At 46.5% G+C, this 22,831-nt stretch overlaps 1 protein-coding gene across 1 annotated transcript in view; it reads right to left on the minus strand.

The window, feature by feature from the left end:
• Positions 1–769: 769 nt before the first annotated feature.
• Positions 770–22,831, minus strand: part of MAPKAPK3 (MAPK activated protein kinase 3) — a 132,418-nt gene continuing 110,356 nt past the window's right edge. Inside the window, 4 exon segments of the mRNA XM_030205632.1 lie at positions 770–5,281; positions 5,283–5,383; positions 15,296–15,376; positions 16,147–16,232. Coding sequence (XP_030061492.1) covers positions 5,095–5,281; positions 5,283–5,383; positions 15,296–15,376; positions 16,147–16,232 — 455 coding nt within the window. The 3' untranslated portion in view covers positions 770–5,094.

Here is a 22,831-nt window from a genome sequence, read left to right on the forward strand (position 1 = left end):
GCGGGAACCCGAAAGAAGGACAAACAAATGATCCGTCTCTCGAAAGTTATTAGACATGCGCAAGTAGCGGAGAAGGACGCGACGCACGTCTAAAAGATGAAGCTTACAGAAACCCGAGGGATAATCCTCCTCCCGAAAGGAAGGAAGAAAAAGAGACTGATTAAGATGAAAAGCCGAGATGACCTTCGGCAAAAAGGAAGGCACAGTGCGCAAAGTGACTCCCGCTTCTGAAAATTGCAAAAAAGGATCACGACACAATAGAGCTTGAAGCTCAGAGATCCTACGAGCTGAAGCGATAGCCACCAAAAAGACCCCCTTTCAGGGTGAGGTCCTTATCTGAAGCCCTATGTAACGGCTCAAAAGGTGGGCCCTACAATGCCTTGAGAACTAGATTAAGGCTCCAGGAAGGACAGGGTTGACATAAAGGAGGGCACAGATGAAGCACCCCACGCAAGAAACGGACGTCTGGATGAGCAGCCAGGAAGAACTTGACACTCTACCCCGAAAACACGCTAGGCAGTGGCGTTCCTAGGGGGGCTGACACCCGGGGCGGATTGCCGATGCGCCCCGCCCCCCGGGTGCAGTGCTCCCCCCCCCCCTGCGAAAGGACACCCCCCCCCGGGTGCACGCCGCTGGGGGGGGTGCCGCGTGTGGCTGTCCTGTAAGTAACCTGGAAGTAACCTGTTCCGGGGCAGAGGGAGCATGGAACGAACGAAGGACAGGCGCGCACGGCACCCCCCCAGCGGCGTGCACCCGGGGCGGACCGCACCCATCGCCCCCCCCCCTAGGAACGCCACTGACGCTAGGGCAGCCACCTGAACTCGAAGCGAATTATAGGCTAATCCTTTCTGTAAACCATCCTGCAAAAAGGCCAAGAGTTGAGCTACTGACGCCTGAAAAGGAGACCACTCTTGGTCTTCTCATCACGCAACAAAGGTGCGCCAAACACGGGCATAGGCCATCGAGGTAGACCGCTTGCAAGCCTGCAATAAGGTAGTTATTACTATCGCAGAATAGCCCTTTTTTCTCAAACGCGCCCATTCAATAGCCAAGCCGTAAGACCAAAGCGGGAGGGATCCTCTATCTGAACCAGTCCCTGAGGAAGAAGATCTGGAAGACAGAAGGGTGACTCCACCAGAAGCCACACCAGATCTGCATACCAAGGGCGCTGGGGCCAATCCTGAGCCACCAGGATGACCTGGCCTGGATGTTGACTGATCCGGAGTAGGACCCACCCTATCAAGGGCCAAGGGGGAAAAACGTACAGAAGTGTGTCCTCTGGCCATGGCTGAAGAAGAGCGTCCAGTCCTGCAGACCCGGGTTCTTTCCTTCTGCTGAAGAAGAGGGGAACCTTGGCATTCGCTGTGAGGTCCATCAATGGAGTGCCCCACTTCTGACAAAGCAACTGAAACACCTCCGCTGACAGCTCCCACTTTGCTGGATCCAGGGCGTGTCGGCTGAGAAAATATGCCTGCACATTGCTCTGACCCACGATGTGAGCTGCCGACAGGCATAGCAGGTGAGCCTCCGCCCACCGGAAGAGGCGATCCGCCTTGGTCACCAGGGCCAGGCTCTGGGTGCCACCATGCCGATATAAGCCACTGCTGCCGTGTTGTCCAAAAACACATGGACCTCTTTCCCCGACAACAAAGTCTAGAACACTTGCAGGGCGTTGAAAACTGCCTGAAGTTCCAAGCGATTGATCAGCCAAGCACCTTCCATCGCTGACCAAGTTCCCTGGGCATGACGGTGGAGACAAAGGGCCCCCCCCCCAACCGGAGAGACTGGCATCCGTGATTATGACTACCCACTGCGGAGCCACCAGAAACATGCCCTTCCCCAAGTGGGGACCGGAAAGCCACTAGGTCAGACTGCGCTTCGCGAAGCCATGGCAATGCCGCGGGAGACCAGATCTAGCTCTGTCCTCCGGGAGACGTTGACCTTTAGAGTCACCCAAGTCCTTGACAATCTTTTCCAAGTCTTCCCCAAAAAGGAGCTTGCCTCGAAACGGCAACCGAGTGAGTCGCTGTTTAGAGGCCAAATCCACCGCCCAATGATGTAACCACAACAAACGGCGAGAAGACTGCCAACGTCATCTGATTAGCAGAAGCACAGATAAGGTCGTAGATGGAGTCGGGTAAATAAGTTAAACCGGATTCCAAATAAGCAGAGACAGACTCCAAGCGTAAACCCTCATCTAGGTCTTGCTCCTTTGTCTGATGAAGCCAACTAAGGCACGCCCTGGCCATGTACGAGCTACAAATCGAGGCCCCGAGAGCCAAGGCGGACATCTCAAAGGTCTGTTTCAAAGAAGCTTCCAAACGACGGTCCTGCATGTCCTTGAGAGCTACACCGCCTTCCACAGGAAGAGTAATCTTCTTGGTGACCGCCATCACCAAAGCATCCACAGTAGGGAGAAAATACTTGTCTGTTTGATCCGCAGTCACCGGAATAAAGGTGAGATATTGCTCTGGACACCTTACAAGACTCCTCAGGGTCTTGACCACTGAGCTGAAATCAGTCCTGAATGGCTTTGTGGACTGGGAACGCCTTAGAAGGCTTCCGCTGTTGCTGGACATTTTAAGATTGACCGAGATAGCAGCTTGCGCATCAGGGGTGAGCAATATCCAGAGCTGCCAAGCATTAGAAATAAGTGACGGAAGCTCCGCGTTATGGAAAACCCAGACAGCAGTAGCATCATCAGACTCCTTCTACACTAATTCACCCTCCTCTAGCTCATCTAACTTTGGAAGGGCGGAGGGAATCCCCCGGAAACGCAGCCATGGAAAGCAAAGGGGAACTGGGACCCGCTTCAGAAAAAGAGGAAGTCCTCCCTATATCTTGGAGCTTGTTCACGGGAACAGAATTGAGCTCTATACCTCCACAGAGCTGCTAAAGGCATCAAGGGAACTGGAAAGAAAGGCTGAGGGGCAGCCTGCTTTAACATATAAGCTGATGAAGGAGGAGCACAAACTCCCAGACATCCCAGGACCAGAAAACGTCCCACAGTTAACAGCGAAGGAGAGGAAGAAGTACCTGAGAGTAGAGAAAACTGCACGGCAGCATGCAAGGGCTCTGAAACCGCCATCAGCTGACTGGTGGGAGACGCATCGGGAGGCGAAGGCAAAATGGTTTGCGCACCAGCGCAGGAAACAGAAGACTCTGCGGCGGGCACGGCATCAGTAGGCACAGATTTAGAGCAGCCCGTCCAAACACCGCCTCCTTGTGGATCTCTTTTTCCTGCAGCGGGAGCACCATTTGACTGCTCTCAGTCACCATGCCGACCTTGTGGTAAGTGAAAAAAATAAATAATCACCAACACTCACCCAACGGCAGTCATACAGTACCTGTAAGCCTCCCAGAGCAAAATGCGCCGTAAACAGACAGAGAAACACTAGAGAATGCTTCCTCCTTTCAGTTGCCTGCCTTTTTTTATTTTTGGCTGCACCTAGGGCTGTTTGAGTAGCACTGAAGCTGTTTTCTTTTTTTTTAAAAGTGGTGAGGAAGGGAACTGCTATCAGGCCCCCAAGGATGGCACAGATGGCCCAATCGCCCCAACACTCAACTGGCTAAAAATTAGCCAGGAGGAATCCCAAAGAAAAAGAATCTAGGAGCTCGTAATGGAGACGTCACACCATCTGCTGGAGATAGAGATATACTAGCCTATGGAGGGGATGGTCGTTCCAATACCAATCACTTTAGTTAGTTATCGCTATCTCCACCTGCTGGTAGATGGACACAACCCACCAGTTCAAGGATTCATCTGCTGGTTTGCGCTAAGGAAACCACATTCATTTTTTGGTTTAATCATGAATCGATAATAAGTGTGACTGTTGGGGGACATATCTGCTGTCATCTACTATGTATATTATGTCACTAAGTTACAACAAAATGCATCATTATGCTTTGAAAAGGATTTACTACTACTACTACCACTATTAATATTTCTATAGCACTACAAGACATATGCAGACTTGTACATAAATTCATAAGAGAAAGTCTGCTTGACAGAGCTTAAAATCTACTTGAGACAGACAAACAGGGACTATTCTTGGTTTTGGCGTATGGTTCTTACTGCTCTTTCCATCCAGTTCCTTCAGTGTCACAATTTTCTTTTCATGCTAGCTGAAGATTAAAACATGGTATGAATAAAGAAGAAGAAACCTCAAGTGTAAATGCAGACAGTACAAATAAAAGCCTGATTCAGGCTGTTTTCGCTAGTCAGTTTGAGACCTGGGTTTGTGTTTCACTATATTCAGGAGTAATTATATAACACTGATTTATTTATGGAGCTATGGCCCTAATCAGCAGCCTGATTTTATGCCTCTTAAATTTTTGTTTATGTGGCAAGCATCTACTTTATTGATAGTCAGCAGATTCAAGGAGAAATGATAATCAGGAAGCTCCTTTCCCCAGACTACACTCCTCAAAAGGTTTCCCCAAGGAATGTCCATGCAGGAAGCTGGCCTATAATGTGAATCAACCATAGGAATGCAGAACATGCGCTCCCTTTCCAGCCTTTGATAATCTTTACATTTAGGGCTTGAAGGTTTGTTTTGGCTCATACTGTTTTGGCTTAAGAAATCCAGTATAATTCCTTGAGTGAAGCTCTTAACTGGAAAGGATATTGGTAATTAGTACTTAATTCCAGGAGGATGGCAACTAAATCACTCTCCTTGATTTCACTTAGCAGCTACTCCAACAGCTCAATCATTAATATTATCCCAGGGTCTCCAAAATGCACTAAAATTACCCATAAACAGCAACACACTATATGCTGACTTTGACTTATGTCAGCTTGCCGCACTTCTGAGCAAAGCCCTCTGTAGCAACGGCCCTAGTAAATAGTGTCACTGGCCCTGGGGACTGCTGTAGACTATTATAAATCAGAACCCAACCCTTCCCCTCTCTTTATCCTGGCAGGTCTTATGTTATACCAAAACTGCCAACCTCTCACTGCAGAGAGAAAGCAACCCAATAAAAAGTAAAGGAAAAATGTGAAAGAATCTAAAACAATATTTTTATCCCCCAAACTGTAATGCCAATAAAATTTGTTGAGGACTGTGTCCCTAACTGAGCCACAGGACCAAGCTTTTATGCCTCAAGCCAAGTCTCTGCATTAGTACCCATATCTTGTACTGTGGCACTGGAGGACTCAAGTCCCAACTCCATTGGTTTCAGGCATTTCTTTAAGCTCCTTTCCTTAGTCCTGATTTTCTTGTTCCCTTCATATTGGTTGTTGCATCCTGTAGATGTAGCTGCACCATCCCCCTGCTTCTTGCTGGCGTTTGTTAAGCAGACGGTTGTTGGATGTGTTCAAATCTTTGATCTTCACCTGGTCATAGTCCACCCTCATAGTGGCCAAAGCACTGGTCATTTCCTCCTAGAAATAGAGCAGAATGACCATTATTAAAACAGAGTGTGGCACCTGAGCATGACGGTACATCTCATGCACATGAAGAAAGACAAAATTTGCCCTGTTTGAAGAAGTGACATAGAGATGAAGACAATGGCAAAATGTGGAGTTCATAGTCACCTTCTAGTAACCAGTGTGTATATCATGGGCTGCAAACATTTTTTTAACAAAGTGCCCTACAAAAAGGCAACATCACTATTGCTGATAGTGGTTTGGCAACATTGGAGGGGGATCTCAACAAGGATTGGAGGAGTGGCCTAGTGGTTAGGGTGGTGGACTTTGGTCCTGGGGAACTGAGGAACTGAGTTCGATTCCCACTTCAGGCACAGGCAGCTCCTTGTGACTCTGGGCAAGTCACTTAACCCTCCATTGCCCCATGTAAGCTGCATTGAGCCTGCCATGAGTGGGAATGCGTGGGGTACAAAATGTAACAACAACAACAAAAAAAAACCTACTCTGTTGCATTTGGGAAAGACCTCCTACCATCAACTCAAATCCTTCCCGGTGTACTGCTCCTTTCCGAATGCTAGCACCATGAGCAGTTTCAAAACTCACAGCTGGTGGGCCAATCTTGTGCATCAGAGGATTAGCATAGTGAGTTTTGTAAACAGCTCATGGTGCCAAAAATGCGCTGACCAGGAAAGTAGGCATTAGCAAAGGTGGGGCCGGGGCCAATGTGGAACAGTGCCAAATCAGAAGCAGAAGCCTGGCTGCATGGTGGCTGCAGTGTTGGCACCTCCACAAGAGAGGGGGAGCACTTTTCTTGACGCTGAAGCCTCTCGAGTGCCGGCAATACTGACACCCCGGGGCTCCCACTACCATGCTTCAAGAGGGACCGATGCATGGGAGTTCTGTGGTACTACAGGATCCAGTTTAGTCTTCGTGGAATCTTTCCTGGAAGCAAGCAAGGACTCGGGAGACATCCTGAGAAAGACCCAAGGAGGCCTAAAGTCTACGCTCTCAACATCCAGGCCATGAGAGCCAGGTACTGGAGGTTGGGATGCAGAAGCGCCCCCTCGTTCTGAGTGATGAGGGTTGGAAACACTCCAATCTCCACGGTTCTTCGGAGGACAACTCCAGAAGAAGAGGGAACCAGATCTGACGCGGCCAGAAGGGAGCGATCAGAATCATGGTTCCACGATCCTGCTTGAGTTTCAGCAAAGTCTTCCCTACCAAGGGTATGGGAGGATACGCATACAGGAGGCCCTCCCCCCAATGAAGGAGAAAGGCATCCGACGCTAGCCTGCCGTGGGCCTGAAGTCTGGAATAGAACTGAGGGACCTTGTGATTGGTCTGAGTGGCAAAAAGGTCTACCAGGGGGTGCCCCACGCTTGAAAGATCTTGCATACTACTCTCCAAGTTGAGAGACCACTCTTGAGGTTGCATTCCTGCTCAACTGTCGGCCAGACTGTTGTTTACGCCTGCCAGATACGTGGCTTGGAGAAACATGCCATGCTGGCTAGCCCAAAGCCACATCCTGATGGCTTCCTGACACAGGGGGCGAGATCTGGTGCCCTCCTGCTTGTTGATGTAGTACATGGCAACCTGATTGTCTGTCTGAATTTGGATAATTTGGTGGGATAGCCGATCTCTGAAAGCCTTTAGCGGTTCCAGGACCGCTCGTAACTCCAGGAGATTGATTTGAAACCCTGTCTCTGGAGGGACCAACATCCTTGGGTGTGAAGCCCATCGACATGAGCTCCCACCCCAGGAGAGACGCATCCTTAGTCCGCACTTTTTGAGGCTGAGGAATCTGAAAGGATGTCCCAAGGTCAAATTGGAGCGAATTGTCCACCAATGTAGGGATGTGAGAAATTTGTGGACAGACGGATTACGTCTTCCAGACATCCCGCAGCTTGATTACCAATGGAAGCTAGGGTCCATTGAGCTGATCTCATGTGGAGATGGGCCATGGGAGTCACGTGAACCGTGGAGGCCATGTTGGCTAGCAATCTCAACATCTGCCAAGCTGTGATCTGCTGCAACTCTTGCACCCAGGAACAAGGGACAGAAGATTGTCTGCCCTCGCCTCGGGGAGGTAGGCATGAGCGTCTGGGAGTCCAGCAGAGCTCCTATGAATTCTAGTCTTTTGAACTGGAAGAAGGTGGGACTTGGATAATTTATCACAAACCCTAGTAGCTCCAGGAGTCGAATAGTCACCTGCCTGGATGTAGAGCTCCTGCCTCCGAGGTGTCTTACCAGCCAATCGTCGAGATAAGGGAACTATGCACTCCCAGTCTGCGTAAAGACGCCGCCACTGCCGCCCAGGCTTTCATGAACACTCTGGGTGCAGCGGCGAGACCAAGGGAAGCACACAGGGACTGAAAGTGCGTGTTCCCAGACGGAATCGAAGATACTGTCTGTGAGCTGGCAGTATCGGGATGTGAGTATAAGTATCCTTTAAGTCCCGAGAGACATAGCCAATCGTTTTTCTGAATCATGGAAGAAGGGTGCCCAGGGAAGCATCTGAACTTTTCTCGGACCAGATATTTGTTCAGGGCTCTTAGGTCTAGGAGGGACGCATCCCCCCTGTTTTCTTTTGCACAAGAAAGTACCTGGAATAGAATCCCAGCCCTTCCTGCCCCAGTGGCACGGGCTCGTCCACATTGGCCCTGAGAAGGGCAGAGAGTACCTCTGCAAGTACCCTGCTTGTGCTGGAAGCTGAAAGACTGAGCTCCGGGGTGCAATTTGGAGGTTTTGAAATCAAATTGAGGGCATATCCTAGCCAGACTATTTGAAGAACCCAACGGTCGGAGGTTATGAGAGGCCACCTTTGGTGAAAAACTTTAACCTCCCTCCGACTGACAGATCGTCCAGCACAGACACTTTTATCTCGGCTATGCTCGCCTGGAGCAGTCAAAAGCCCGTCCCTGCTTTCTGCTTGGGAAGCTGCAGGGGCCTGAGGAGGCGCACGATGTTGATGCGAAACGAGCGAGGTGGGGCTTAGCCTGAGCAGGGCTGGCGGGCAGGTGGATTGTACCTCCGCTTACTATAAGCGTAAGGAGCATTCCTCCTTCCCCCATAAAAACGTCTACCTGTTGAGGTAGATGCTGAAGGCGTCCGGTGGGAGAGCTTGTCGAATGCGGTGTCCCGCTGGCGGAGCTGTTCTAACACCCCGTTCGACGCACTCACCAAAAATGTTATCCCCCCGGCAAGGCGCATCCGCAATCTGCTGCTGGACTCTATTCTCCAGGTCAGAGGCACGCAGCCATGAGAGTCTGTGCATCACTATACCTTGAGCAGCGGCCCTGGACGCTACATAAAAGTGTGTAAACACCCCTGGACAGGAATTTCCTACCACGCCTTCAGCTGCCTGACCACCTCCTGAAAAGGCTTGGCCTGCTACGACGGGAGCTATCGACCAAGTCTGTCAGGCTGCCTCACATTGTTCCGCATGTGGATGCTCGTGTAGAGCTGGGTAGGATTGAATCTTGGACACGAGCATAGCAGAATGGTAGGCCTTTCTCCCAAAAGAGGTCCAGAGTCCTAGACTCCCGCCCGGGGACGCCGAGGCGTAATCCCTAGACTCTTGACTTTCTTGAGAGCCAGATCCACAACTCCAGAGTCATGAGGCAACTGGGTCTTCATCAACTCCGGGTCCCCATGGATCCGATACTGGGACTCAATCTTTTTGGGAATAGTGCGATTAGTTAAGGGATTTGTCCAGTTCGCAATCAATGTCTGCCTCAGGACATTATGAAGGGGAACAGTGGACGGACTCCTTAGGTGGTGAAGGATAGTCCAGGACCTCGAATATCTCAGCCCTGGGCTCATCCTCAGTAACCACTGGAAAGGGAATGGCCATAAACATTTCCTGGACAAATGACGGAAAAAGACAGGACTCTCCAGGGGCGAAAGCTTTCTCTCTGGCGAAGAAGTGGGATCCAGAGGGAAGACACAAGACTCCTCGTCAGAGAAATATCTGGGATCTTCCCTCTGCCTCCCACCGAGGCCTCACCTCGGTATCGGACACAAGTTCACGAACTTCAGCCCGAAGCAGAGCCCCCTCTCGACGCGAGGAACTAGGTCCCCTATGGCGGTGCCGAAGAAGAAGACTCCCAGCGCTGCCGGCGACGAAGCTCCCTCCAGCGATGTCGACGGGAATTCAACCTGGGTGGCAGCGGAAGCCGATGCCGCAAGCCCCGGTACTGGCGTCGCCGTCTCACCATGGGCGGGGAGCCAAACTGCCGCGTGTCTCGACGGTACTGGTGGCGCAGGGCACCGACGGTACCGGAGCAGGTGGTCGCAGGCAGCCCTTCAACGATCTCCGGAGTATGGCTCTGAGGTTGCTCGTCCAGAGGGCTGTCGAGCAAGGCAGTGGGGTCGGTACCGGCGACTAAGTCAGAAACCTGCCTGGGGCACTGGAGGCGGGTACCGGGCTGTCCGGAGCAGAGCGCATCGACACCTCCTGTATGGAGGGGGAACGGTCCTCCCGGCATCGACGCTTCACAGGTACCGAATCCCTCGGTGTCCCGGAGCTCTCGGTACAGTGACGGGAAGGGTGACCAATGACGGTGCTTCTTCGCCTTCGCACGAAGCACGCCAGCGGTACCTCCTGGTACGAAGAGGAAGACTTGGAATCCAGAGCTCTCCTCGGGGCCAGGTCTGAAGGTGGTCGGTCCCAGGGGGCCTGCACCGCAGGAGTCCTCGAGGCAGGGTGGAGACCCACTCGATGGCTCACTGCTACCAGCGTGGGATCTCTGGACAGCCATCACCTGCACTCCGGATGTCGATGCACCCTCCGATGCCGACATTAATACGGCAATGACCTCGGTACCGCTGGCTCGTCGACGTTGAAGGACCGGACGAGGCTTCGAACAGAGTGTTCCACTGGGCCAATCTCGCTGCCTGGGTCCTCTTCTTGAGCTGGAGGCACAAAGTACAGGCGTTAGGGCGATGACCAGCCCCGAGACACTGAAGGCACGAAACGTGCCTATCAGTGAGCGAGATCGTCCGGTTGCACCGCGTGCACTTCTTGAAGCCACTGGCAGGCCTCGAGGACATGGGTGGAAAAATCACGCCGGCAAGGTCAAACGTGATGATGCCGGAAAAAGAGGCACCAAAAGAAGGGAAAAACCCGTATGGGCAGCGAAAAAAGCCGCTCACACCAAAGAAAGGAAACTTACGGGGAAAAACTCTAAAAAAATAGAGGAAAACGATTTTTTTTTTTTGTAACTAAACATGAGAGTATACTTCGAAGAAAAGCCGAATTCGGCAAAAACGCAGCAAAGAACGCAGCGCGGGCCTCTCTGGGGCAGAGAACGACCAATACACAGCTGTTCCGAACCACGGAAAAAGAGAGACTGGGGAGCACGCTCGCGTTACGGGCGGGAAGACGGTCACGCATGCGCGGTTCGCGCCATCTGCACGCGAGAGCTAGCAAACTTTGTTGTAAGGAAGATCTTCCGATCCTGGGGCTGCCGTCGGACGTCACCCCCTATAATCAGTGAGAACAAGCAGCCTGCTTGTCCTCGGAGAAAAAGGAGATAGAGCAGCTTTTAAACTAGAAATGGGGGGAAGGCCGACAGTCGCTCAAAAGCGCATGGTTCGGGACAAGGTATCTTTCAAAGATATCACCAAAACAGGGAACATAGGGTATCCTGATAGTGAGGTTGCAAAAGACACCGTAGTAGATCAGGTGTCCTTAAATAAAAATCAGACAAAAGATTGCAAATTAATACTGTCAAGTATTGAGCATGATGTAAATAGGAACAACAAACATAGTTTGAAATGTCCATATGCGAATGCCAGGAGCCTAAGAAATAAGATGGGAGAGTTAGAATATATTGCACTAAATGAAAAATTAGATATAATAGGCATCTCTGAGACCTGGTGGAAGGAGGATAACCAGTGGGACACTCTCATACCGGGGTACAAATTATATCGTAGTGATAGGGTGGATCGAATTGGTGGAGGGGTAGCATTGTATATTAACGAGAGTCTTGAATCAAATAGATTGAAAATTCTGCAGGAAACAAAACACGACTTAGAATCACTGTAGACTGAAATTCCATGTGTAAAGGGGAAAAGGATAGTAATAGCAGTGTACTACCATCTGCCTGGCCAGGATGAACAGACGGATGCAGAAATGTTAAAGGAAATTAGGGACGCAAACAAACTGGGCAACACAATAATAATGGGTGATTTCAATTACCCCGATACTGACTGGGTAAATGTAACATCGGGACACGCTAGGGAGGTAAAATTCCTTGATGAAATCAAGGACAGCTTCATGGAGCAGCTGGTACAGGAGCCGACGAGAGAAGGAAAAATTCTAGACCTAGTCCTTAGTGGAGCGCATGATCTGGTGCGGGAGGTAATGGTGCTGGGGCCGCTTGATAACAGTGATCATAATATGATCGGATTTGATATTAGCTTTGAAGTAAGTATACATAGGAAATCAAATACGTTAGCGTTTAACTTTAAAAAAGGAGACTATGATAAAATGAGAACAACGGTGTAAAGAAAATTTAGAGGAGTGACTGCGAGGGTCAAAAATTTACATCAGGCATGGATGCTATTCAAAAACACCATCCTGGAAGCCCAAGCCATATATATTCCGCATATTAAAAAAGGAGGACGGAAGACCAAACAACAGCCGACGTGGTTAAAAAGTGAGGTGAAGGAAGCTATTAGAGCTAAAAGAAAATCCTTCAGAAAATGGAAGAAGGAACTGACTGAAAATAATAAGAAACGGCATAAGGAATGTCAAGTCAAATGCAAAGCGCTGATAAGGAAGGCTAAGAGGGACTTCGAAAAAAAGATTGCGTTGGAGGCAAAAACACATAGTAAAAATTTTTTTTTAGGTATATTAAAAGCAGGAAGCTGGCAAAAGAATCAGTTGGACCGCTAGATGACCGAGGAGTAAAAGGGGCAATCAGGGAAGACAAAGCCGTAGCAGAGAGATTAAATGAATTCTTTGCTTCGGTCTTCATTGAGGAAGATTTGGGAGTGATACCGGTGCCGGAAATGGTATTCAAAGCTGACGAGTCGGAGAAACTTAATGAATTCTCTGTAAACCTGGAGGATGTAATGGGGCAGTTCTACAAACTGAAGAATAGCAAATCTCCTGGACCGGATGGTATTAATCCCAGAGTACTGATAGAACTGAAAAATGAGCTTGCAGAGCGATTGTTAGAAATATGTAATTTATTCTTAAAATCGAGTATGGTACCAGAAGACTGGAGGGTTGCCAATTTAACGCCAATTTTTAAAAAAGGTTCCAGAGGAGTTCCGGGAAATTATAGACCAGTGAGTCTGACGTCGATGCCAGGCAAAATGGCAGAGCCGGTGGTGGGAGGCGGGGCTGGTCGTTGGGAGGCGGGGCTAGTGCTGGGCAGACTTATACAGTCTGTGCCCTGACAATGGCAGATACAAATCAACGTAAGGTATACACAAAAAGTAGCACACGTGAAATTATCTTGTTGGGCAGACTGGATGGACCGTGCAGGTCTTTTTTCTGCTGTCATCTACTATGTTACTATGTATTAAGAACAATATTACAGAGCATATTCAAAAGCATGGATTAATGAGACAAAGTCAACATGGATTTAGTGAAGGGAAATCTTGCCTCACCAATCTACTACATTTCTTTGAAGGGGTGAACAAACATGTGGATAAAGGTGAGCCGGTTGATATTGTGTATCTGGATTTTTAGATGGCCTCATGAAAGACTCCAGAGAAAATTGGACAGTCATGGGATAGGAGGTAGTGTTCTATTGTTGATTAAAAACTTGTTAAAAGATAGAAAACAGAGAGTAAGGTTAAATGGTCAGTAAGTATTCTCAATGGAGAAGGGTAGTCAGTGGGGTTCCCCAGGGCTCTGTGCTAGGACCGCTGCTTTTTAATATATTTATAAACGATCTAGAGATGGGAGTAACTAGTGAGGTAATTAAATTTGCTGATGACACAAAGTTATTCAAAGTCGTTAAATCGCGGGAGGATTGTGAAAAATTACAAGAGAACCTTACGAGACTGGGCGTCTAAATGGCAGATGACGTTTAATGTGAGCAAGTGCAAAGTGATGCATGTGGGAAAGAGGAACCCGAATTATAGCTACATCATGCAAGGTTCCACGTTAGGAGTCATGGACCAAGAAAGGGATCTAGGTGTTGTCGTTGATATGTTGAAACCTTCTGCTCAGTGTGCTGCTGTGGCTAAGAAAGCAAATAGAATGTTAGGTATTATTAGGAAAGGAATGGAAAACAAAAATGAGGATGTTATAATGCCTTTGTATCGCTCCATGGTGTGACCGCACCTCGAATATTGTGTTCAATTCTGGTCGCCGTATCTCAAAAATGATATAGTGGAATTAGAAAAGGTGCAGAGAAGGATGACGAAAATGATAAAGGGGATGGGACGACTTCCGTATGAGGAAAGGCTAAAGCGGCTAGGGTTCTTCAGCTTGGAGAAAAGGCGGCTGAGGGGAGATACGATAGAGGTCTATAAAATAATGAGTGGAGTTGAACAGGTAGATGTGAAGCGTCTGTTCACGCTTTCCAAAAATACTAGGACTAGGGGGCATGCGATGAAGCTACAATGTAGTAAATTTAAAACGAATCGGAGAAAATATTTCTTCACTCAACGTGTAATTAAACTCTGGAATTCGTTGCCAGAGATAGTGGTAAAGGCGGTTAGCTTAGCGGAGTTTTAAAAAGATTTAGACGGCTTCCTAAAGAAAAAGTCCATAGATCATTATTAAATGGACTTGGGGAAAATCCACTATTCCTGGGATAAGCAGTATAAAAGTTTTGTACTTTTTTGGGAACTTGCCAGGCATTTGTGATCTGGATTGGCCACTGTTGGAAACAGGATGCTGGGATTGATGGACCTTTGGTCTTTCCCAGTATGACAATACTTATGTACTTATGATGAGGATGACGTCAAATCCTCATCCTCCTCAGTGTTAGGTCCAATGCAGATCGGTCCCGGAGCACTATCACAGCGCCCAATGTCGAGGTAGGGGGAGACCTCCTAGATGCCAGTATGCTCCCACTGTCAGAAGTAGCCGCTGTAGCCAATGGGATCAACACTTCAGATGCTGACGTCGATGGGCTGGACTTAGCACTAAAGTGTTTTTAATGATGGACTTCACTAGCTCTCTGTGTCCTCTTTTGCATGTGCAGGCAGAGGACACAGGAAGGAGCTTCGTGGTCTGGACCCAAACATTGGAGACACCAGTTATGGGGATCAGTCTCAGAGATTACCCTATTACACTGGGAACAGCATTTGAAGCCACTGGGAACCATCTGGAACATGAAAGGGAAAACAGCTGATACTAAATCAAAAGGTTCAATGATGAGAGAAAAAAAGGCCACTCACCCCCCCCCCCCCCCCCAAAAAAAAAAAAAAAAAAAAAGGTGATGCAACCTGGCCAGAGCTCAGGCCTAAGAGCCTCTGGAGCAAAAAAAAAAAACAGAAAGGAAACTTAAACCCAGGCAAAAAGCATGAAGGACACTAGAGGGGCTACAAAACAAAAAATAATGGGGGAAAAAAGGAAAGCAAAATATCCACAGGTGAGGAACCAGGCAAAAAAGTAAATATTTGATGCACTGAAGAGAGACCACAAATATTTCTGCGGAAAACTGAAGACTGCTGGTCCCACACTCGTGCATGAGCGGTGGCATGCTGCCAAAGGCCTCTTAAAGAGACAGTATTCTGGGCACTGTCCGCACTGGGCTCCGTCAGATGACATCACCCAATTTTGAGTATAGCCTGCTTGTCCTCAGAGAAATATGCTTAGACCTGCCTGTGATGTGTTTCTGCATGTATACATTTGTGTGTCTATGACACTAATGTGTATCTGCTCATATACACTAGTTTGAACATGTAAATAACCAACAATGTATTTCCTGTGTTGTGAGGGACTACCTCACTGACCTTCACTTCATCCCAATGGTCTTTATCTTCCTGCAGGACTCGTGCTGTGTGCAGAGGAGTCTGTGGCACCACCATTGATTGCTAATGAGACACAGAGAGACATGTAAGTACCACAAAGGAACATCTTACTGCTTGTACATGTAACATTCTTCACCACTAAAAATATCAGATGAGGAGCCTGCAGTTATCTTGAGGGATAATTATAGTTCTGAGAAGAGATCGTATAACTATCACCCTCTCTTTCATCAGTTAAGTTTACTTTAAAAACACCAGAGGCCTGATGAAACACTATCTGTCCCAGTGGAAAAAAGCCATGTGGCTCCCCCGGACACAAATCCTATAAGTGGTTTACTTCCAGATAAAGAAATTATGTATATTCAATTTTCAGCATGCTTGCTGACAAGTGAGAAACATTATTTTTTCTCATTTTCAGGGGATACACTAATCTCATTTCTACTGCTGTGTCCTGCTGTCCATTCACAGGAGTCGACCTTTACTGGTAATCTAGTAATATGGGAAAACATCTCTAGTACTAGGAGGAAAAGAGAAAATACATTAACCTAAAAGGTGATAAGACAGGAAGAGGTGCATTAATATGAGGCTGGAGGAAGATGTGAAATGATATATTGATGCAAGGGAGATGGAAAAAGATATATTTTAGTATTGGAAGGAAGAAATGTGGCGCTTCCCTTTAAAAATTCATATACACCATACAAAGCAATCAAGATAAAATTATCTGTAGATTTTGTATGGTGAATTGTATTTCTTTCTTTCTCTGGTAAACCTTCCTTTGTACATTTGGCTTGAGGGGAAGAAGGAGTACAGGAGAATGTAGAGAAAAGAGCTCATACTTTAATCCAGGGGTGGTTCATGAACTGAGTGATTGTCATCCGTTCTGTTGGCTCAGTCTTCAGCAAGTGACGAATCACCTGCTGTGCTGGAAATAAACATGCATGGATTCAAAGATTAGTTCATTTTAGTCTGCTCAGCCACATATGACATAAGAATTAAAGAAAATGCCTGAAATTTACAGTGAAGACCAGGCACTGGAGACTAATAATATAATTCCTTCAACTGTGCAAGAGCAAAATGTTGTGGCTGATGTGCCAGTCCACTTAGATATGCAAAAACAAGGGCCAACAAAACAGGTTGTGGGTGATAGCTTTGTTAACGGTTTACCTACAATAATGCTCCATGCATCCAGTAGAATGATTCAATTCCTACCCCTTGAGTCAGCATTGTTTTACTGGCTGAGTACCAAAACCCCATAACATTTCCTTAGAGATGTTGATACACCAAGGAGGAGGTATCCCAGTGAAACCTGATGCACCCAGAGGAAGGGGACCCTGCCAATACACTAACAACCCCGGGGTTTCCCTGATGAAATCCAGCCTTCACTAGATGGTGGAATGCTTGTTCAGCATGCTATTCCCTTTTAAATACTGGTACTCTTGGTCATTCTTTAACAGTATCCAGCCCAGGTCACTTGGAAGTACCCTGCAAATCCTAATAGAAAGCAATCCATTCAACATTGCTTGCTTACTAATAGCAAAAGGTACAGGCTGTTTTCTATGGTGTACATACCCATTTTCTCAGGATGTATGTGGATCAGATGAAGGGTGTATCACACACAAACATATAATGTGCCCTGTCTGTTTTGCAGATTTACGAGTGCTTCAGCAAAAAAAAAAAAAAAAACTAAGCGGGAGAAGAGGGCAGAACACAAATCTGAAGCAATGTAGTTAGTGACTGACCAAATATCTGCTCTTAATCCCTATGCTGCTCATCACAGACTGTCTTTGTTAGTACATGCTCCTTATTCCAGCTTTCTGCCTCTGAATTTATTGCTTCACTCTCAGTCTTATATATCTTCTGCTCTTTCCTGGCCTGCTGGGTGCTGATGGCAGCTCCATTAAAGTGGAACGCGATAAAAAAAAATAGCCTTAATGCACCAGAAAATGTATCTAGCAATTTTATCCCTGTAATGCTTTTACCCTTGTGTCAGGCCTTCATTTAAGGTCTGTCTAGTTACATGGAAAGCTTTAAAAACAATTTCAAGACCAAGCTGAAAACATCCATATCAACAGAGCTAGTTTGCAGTGAAACCTATACAGCATTACAAAATGTCTATTTTGCCCCTGGGGATAGGGATGTGCATTTGGATCAAAATCAAATGGAAAACTGATCCGAAAGAGCCAATATTCAGTTCGGTTTGGTGGTTCAAAGTCAAATGGCCACAGTTCCATGAAAAATTCAAACCATTCTCAGCTCATTTGGTTCAAAGTCTATGAGTGAAGCAAGGCAATGCATTCTGTGTACTTCAAACCCAGAAGTAGAGACGCTTAGGTGAAACAAGAAAGACGCAGGACCAATCGTTTTAATGCATTTTGACCAGCTTTAAGAACGTACTAGAACAGACCAAAAGTCCATCAAGCCCAGTATCCTATTTCCAACAATGGCCAATCCAGGTCACAAGTGCCTGCAAGATCCCAAAACAGTACATTTTATGCAGCTTATTCTAGAAATAAGCAGTGAATTTTCCCCAAGTCCATCTACTAATGGCTTATGGCCTTTTCTTTTAGGAAGCTATCCAAATCTTTTTAAACCCTGCTAAGCTAACTGCTTTTACCACATTCTCTGGCAATGAATTCCAGAGTTTAATTACAGGCAGAGTTTAATTGCAGGCAGCTGCATATAATGAAGTCACCAATTTTTTTTTTAAGCTAAAGTGAAAGTTGGAGCCCTCTGAACCATTCACTTATTTTTCAGCTTGATAACAGCCAAGAAACACATAGTAACATAGTAGATGACGGCAGAAAAGATCTGCACGGTCCACCCAGTCTGCCCAACAAGATAAACTCACATGTGCCATTTTTAGTGTATACCTTACCTTGATTTGTACCTGTCTTTTCAGGGCACAGACCGTATAAGTCTGCCCAGCACTGTCCCCGCCTCCCACCACCGCTCTGGCACAGACCGTATAAGTCTGCCAGCACTATCCCCACCTCCCAACCACCAGCCCTGCCTCCCAACACTGGCTAAGCTTCTGGGGATCCCTTCCTTCTGAGCAGGATTTCTTTATGTTTATCCCACGCATGTTTGAATTCCGTTACCGTTTTCCTCTCCACCACCTCCCGCGGAAGGGCATTCCAAGCATCCACCACTCTCTCCGTGAAAAAATACTTCTGACATTTTCTTGAGTCTGCCCCTATTCAATCTCATTTCATGTCCTCACATTCTACCGCCTTCCCCTCTCCGGAAAAGGTTTGTTTGCGGATTAATACTTTTCAAATATTTAACGTCTGTACCATATCACCCCTGTTTCTCCTTTCCTCCAGGGTATACATGTTCGGGTGAACAAGTCTCTCCTCATACGTCTTGCAACGCAAATCCCATACCATTCTCGTAGCTTTTCTTTGCACCGCTTCCATTTTTTTTTAACATCCTTCGCAAGATACGGCCTCCAAAACTGAACACAATACTCCAGGTGGGGCCTCACCAACGTCTTATACAGGGGTATTAAACCTCTTTCTTCTGCTGGTCACACCTCTCTCTATACAGCCTAGCAATCTTCTAGCTACGGCCACCGCCTGTCACACTGTTTTGTCACCTTCAAGTCCTCAGATACTATCACCCCAAGATCCCTCTCCCCGTCCGTACCTATCAGACTCTCACCGCCTAGCACGTACGTCTCCTGTGGATTTCTACTCCCTAAGTGCATCACTTTGCATTTCTTCGCATTGAATTTTAATTGCCAAACGTTAGACCATTCTTCTAGCTTCCGCAGATCTTTTTTCATGCTTTCCACTCCCTCCGGGGTGTCCACTCTGTTGCAAATCTTGGTGTCATCCGCAAAAAGGCAAACTTTACCTTGTAAGCTTTCGGCAATATCACTCACAAACACAGAGCTTTCTGAAGATCCTTGCTTCATAGCTTTAAGATATATTTTGGAGAAAAGTCTGTTATTTTAGAAACTCACTTCAAAATGTGCCAGTAGCTGAAGCTTAGAGTGCTATGTCAGAGTGCACTGGGTTGCAGTATTGTATCGAGTGAGACTACAGTTTACACTGCCTCAATGGCTGGCTGGCTATGTAATTTTACAGACTAGAGTCAGAAACAGAGATTGTGTATTTGCTGCAGCATCTCACTCTGTGTCTATTGAGCATTGTCAGAAGCAGAGCTGTAGTTTTTTCCCTGTCAGAGCTGTAGTTTTTTTCCATGTCAGAGGCAGCGTGACACAAGAATTGTTTATTTATTAGAATTTACCAACCACTGTTTTACAGAAATTGAGCCAAGGTGGTGTACTGCAAGAATAAGCTGTACATAGGCAACAGACAATTACAGCAGTAAAAAATATTTAATAACAGTACAGTGCACTCCATATAAGTGCACGTCGGATAAGCGCATGCTCTGTTTAACTGCATGCCGTACTTCGGTCCTATTTTTGGTGCCATCAATTTCTATGGGGACAAACTTTGGTTTAGCGCACCACTGATAAGTGCAAGATTCGCTTATATGCATGGTTTAAGACTGCTCCTCTGCAGGAAAGACTCCGCATAAGACCACGCACAGAATATGGAAGCCAATTGGTGCGTGACAAAGGGGCGGTAAATTTGAAATCTCACTGGTTATCTGCCACAGGCAGAAGAAGCAAAAGAATGTTAAGAGTTTACACTAGAGTCATCGTTGTTGCGCAACTGTAAGACTTTAACACTGGCTGAACGAATAGAAGTTCTTAAAAAATTAGAAAACAAACAAAGTCAAGCATCTATTACTAAAGAATATGGTGTCAATCCCAGTCAAATTTCACGTATCTTGAAGCAGAAAGACCAGCTTCTGGAAGATTGGCAAAACAATACAAATCCACACCGGAAACGAAAACGGGCGGGAAAAGCTGAGGAGGTACGCTCTTCTTCGGTGGTTTTCTCAAGTCAGGAGCAGACAGTTTCCTGTCAGTGGTCCACTGCTTATGGAGAAAGATAATCAGCTAGCTGAAAGTCTTGGACTAACTGAATTCAAAGCCACTGTTGAATGGTTGGAAAGATGGAAGGAGAGGAACAAAATAAAATTCAAGAAACATGGTGAAAAACAAGACACTGATGACTTTGGTGCTGAAAATTGGGTTGTTTCAGTTCTTCCTACCATCTTGAACAAGTTTGCACCTTGTGACATTTTCAATGCTGACGAAAACGGTCTCTACTGGCGAGCGATTCCTGATGGAGCACTTGCATTCAAACAAGCCGAAACTACAGGAAGTAAAACGCTGAAGGACTGACTGACTGACGATCCTCCTTTGCTGCAATATGGATGGAAGTGAGAAGTTGGAACCACTCGTCACTGGAAAGAGCAAACAGCCCCGTTGCTTCAAGAATGTTAAGTGACTTCCTGTGTCATACGAGTCTAACGCAAATTCATGGATGACTGGGGAAATTTGAAAGCAGTGGCTAAAGAAGTTAGACACTAGAATGTGGGCACAAAAGCATCAGATTTTGTTGCTTTGTGATAATTGTGCTGCACACAGGGATGATGTCAGGCTGTCTAATGTCAAGGTGGTCTTCCTGCCACCAAACTCTACCTCTCTGATCCAACCTATGGATCAGGGCATAATAGCCAATTTCAAAAAACATTATCGGGCTCTTGTGCTGCGTCGTTTGACGAGTGTTATGGATGACCAGACTGGCAAGGATAAACGTGCTGTTGAACTGGCTCATAATCTATCACTGTTGGATTCCCTACATATGCAGAAAGAAGCCTGGAATCATGTTACACAGGCAACCATTGTGAACTGCTACAAGCGGGCAATGTTTGTTAGGGATGTGGAGATGGACGAAACAGATGCAGCTGTTGCAAACGTGTCAGATGAACAGGCTATTGACATGCCAGCCGGTGTTACTGAAGAGGAGTTTCATCACACGCAGGCAACAGCTGATAATGAAAGAGATGATGAAATGAGCAGCGAGGCACATGCTGACGAAATTCAACCACCTCCTGTTACTTTTGCAAGAGCGCTGGAGAGTCTCAACACCATGTGGGCCTATCTAGAGGCCACTGGATGTCAGTGCTATGACAGTTTTTACCATCTGGCACATGTAATCTATGGAACTCACAGACACAAGAGTGTACAGAGGACTATGACTGATTACTTCAAGTAAGCCTAACGTTAATTAACGGAGACTGTATAATGTCAGTTAACGGAGACTGTATATTGTACGTATAATAAACAGTACTGTACATATGTTTATCAGATGTCAAGCTTCTTTGGGTCACAACGGTTAAGTGCACGCTCTGGTTAACTGCATGCATTTCTTTGGTCCCAGACCCTTGCACTTAAGCGGATTGCACTGTAAATATTATGGCAGTAGTTCACAAACCTATCCTGGGGGCTCCCCAGCCAGTCAGGCTTTCAGGATATCCACAATGAATATTCAGTGGCGTAGCTAGGGTAGTTGACACCCGGGGCCGGTCATTTTTTAACACCTCCCCCCAAATCCAGTACTAGGCATACCGAGAATACAAAACACTCAGGACCTATAGAGCAATTCTACCATACCATAAGCAGTAATTTGTACGAGTCACACAAGGAAAAGGAAAGCATCTTAAACACTACAGTGAGCACTAGAACATCAATTCACCTATTGTAAAACGAAAACAGACAGATTAGTACAGATCGTCGATCCTGCACAGTGAATGCCAACCGAAAGCCATGTCTTTTTCACAAACACAGATACACCCTAATCCACTATAGAATAAGTAATCATAAACTTTCTATTTAGACAAAAATTAAACTGAACCCCGATGCCAGACTCTGCATACAATGCAACACCACAGAAACAGAAAATGTCCCCTAGTACTGTGCAAAATATAAAGACAGCAGGTGTAAATTTGAAAAAAACTAACAAATACCAATCACCACTTTACAAATTAACAAATAGAAATAAAACATACAGAAAATAAAATAATACCATTTTATTGGACTAATACATTTAGCTTCCAGAGGCCAAAATCTCCTTCCTCAGGTCAATACAGTATAGTGTTGTTACAGTATCCTATCCTGACCTGAGGAAGGGGGTTTTGTTCTCTGAAAGTTAAGTCAAAATGTATTAAAATTAGTCCAATAAAAAGATTACCTTATTTACATGTTCTATTTATAAACATTTATTAACACAGCTACAATACTATATCCTAAAGCAAAAAAATAAAAATATATATTTTATTTACAGTTTGTTGTCTCTGGTTTCTGCTTTCCTCATCTTCTTTTCACTGTCTTCCTTCCATCCAGCATCTGTCTTTGCTCTCTCTGCCATCCAGTGTCTGCCCTCTCTAATGTCTCTTCCATCCACTGTCTGCCCTCTCTCTCTGTCCCTTCCATCCACTGTCTGCCCTCTCTCTCTGTCCCTTCCATCCACATCTGCCCTCTATTTCTAGGGCCCTGTTGTCACACCAGACGGCAAACCTCCTCCATTTGAAAGAGTAACACCTGTTCGTGGAATCTTTCCTGGAAGCAAGCAAGACTCGGGAGACACCCTCTGAAAGACC

This window comes from Microcaecilia unicolor, chromosome 6 (genome assembly GCF_901765095.1).
Source record: "Microcaecilia unicolor chromosome 6, aMicUni1.1, whole genome shotgun sequence".
Taxonomy (NCBI): domain Eukaryota; kingdom Metazoa; phylum Chordata; class Amphibia; order Gymnophiona; family Siphonopidae; genus Microcaecilia; species Microcaecilia unicolor.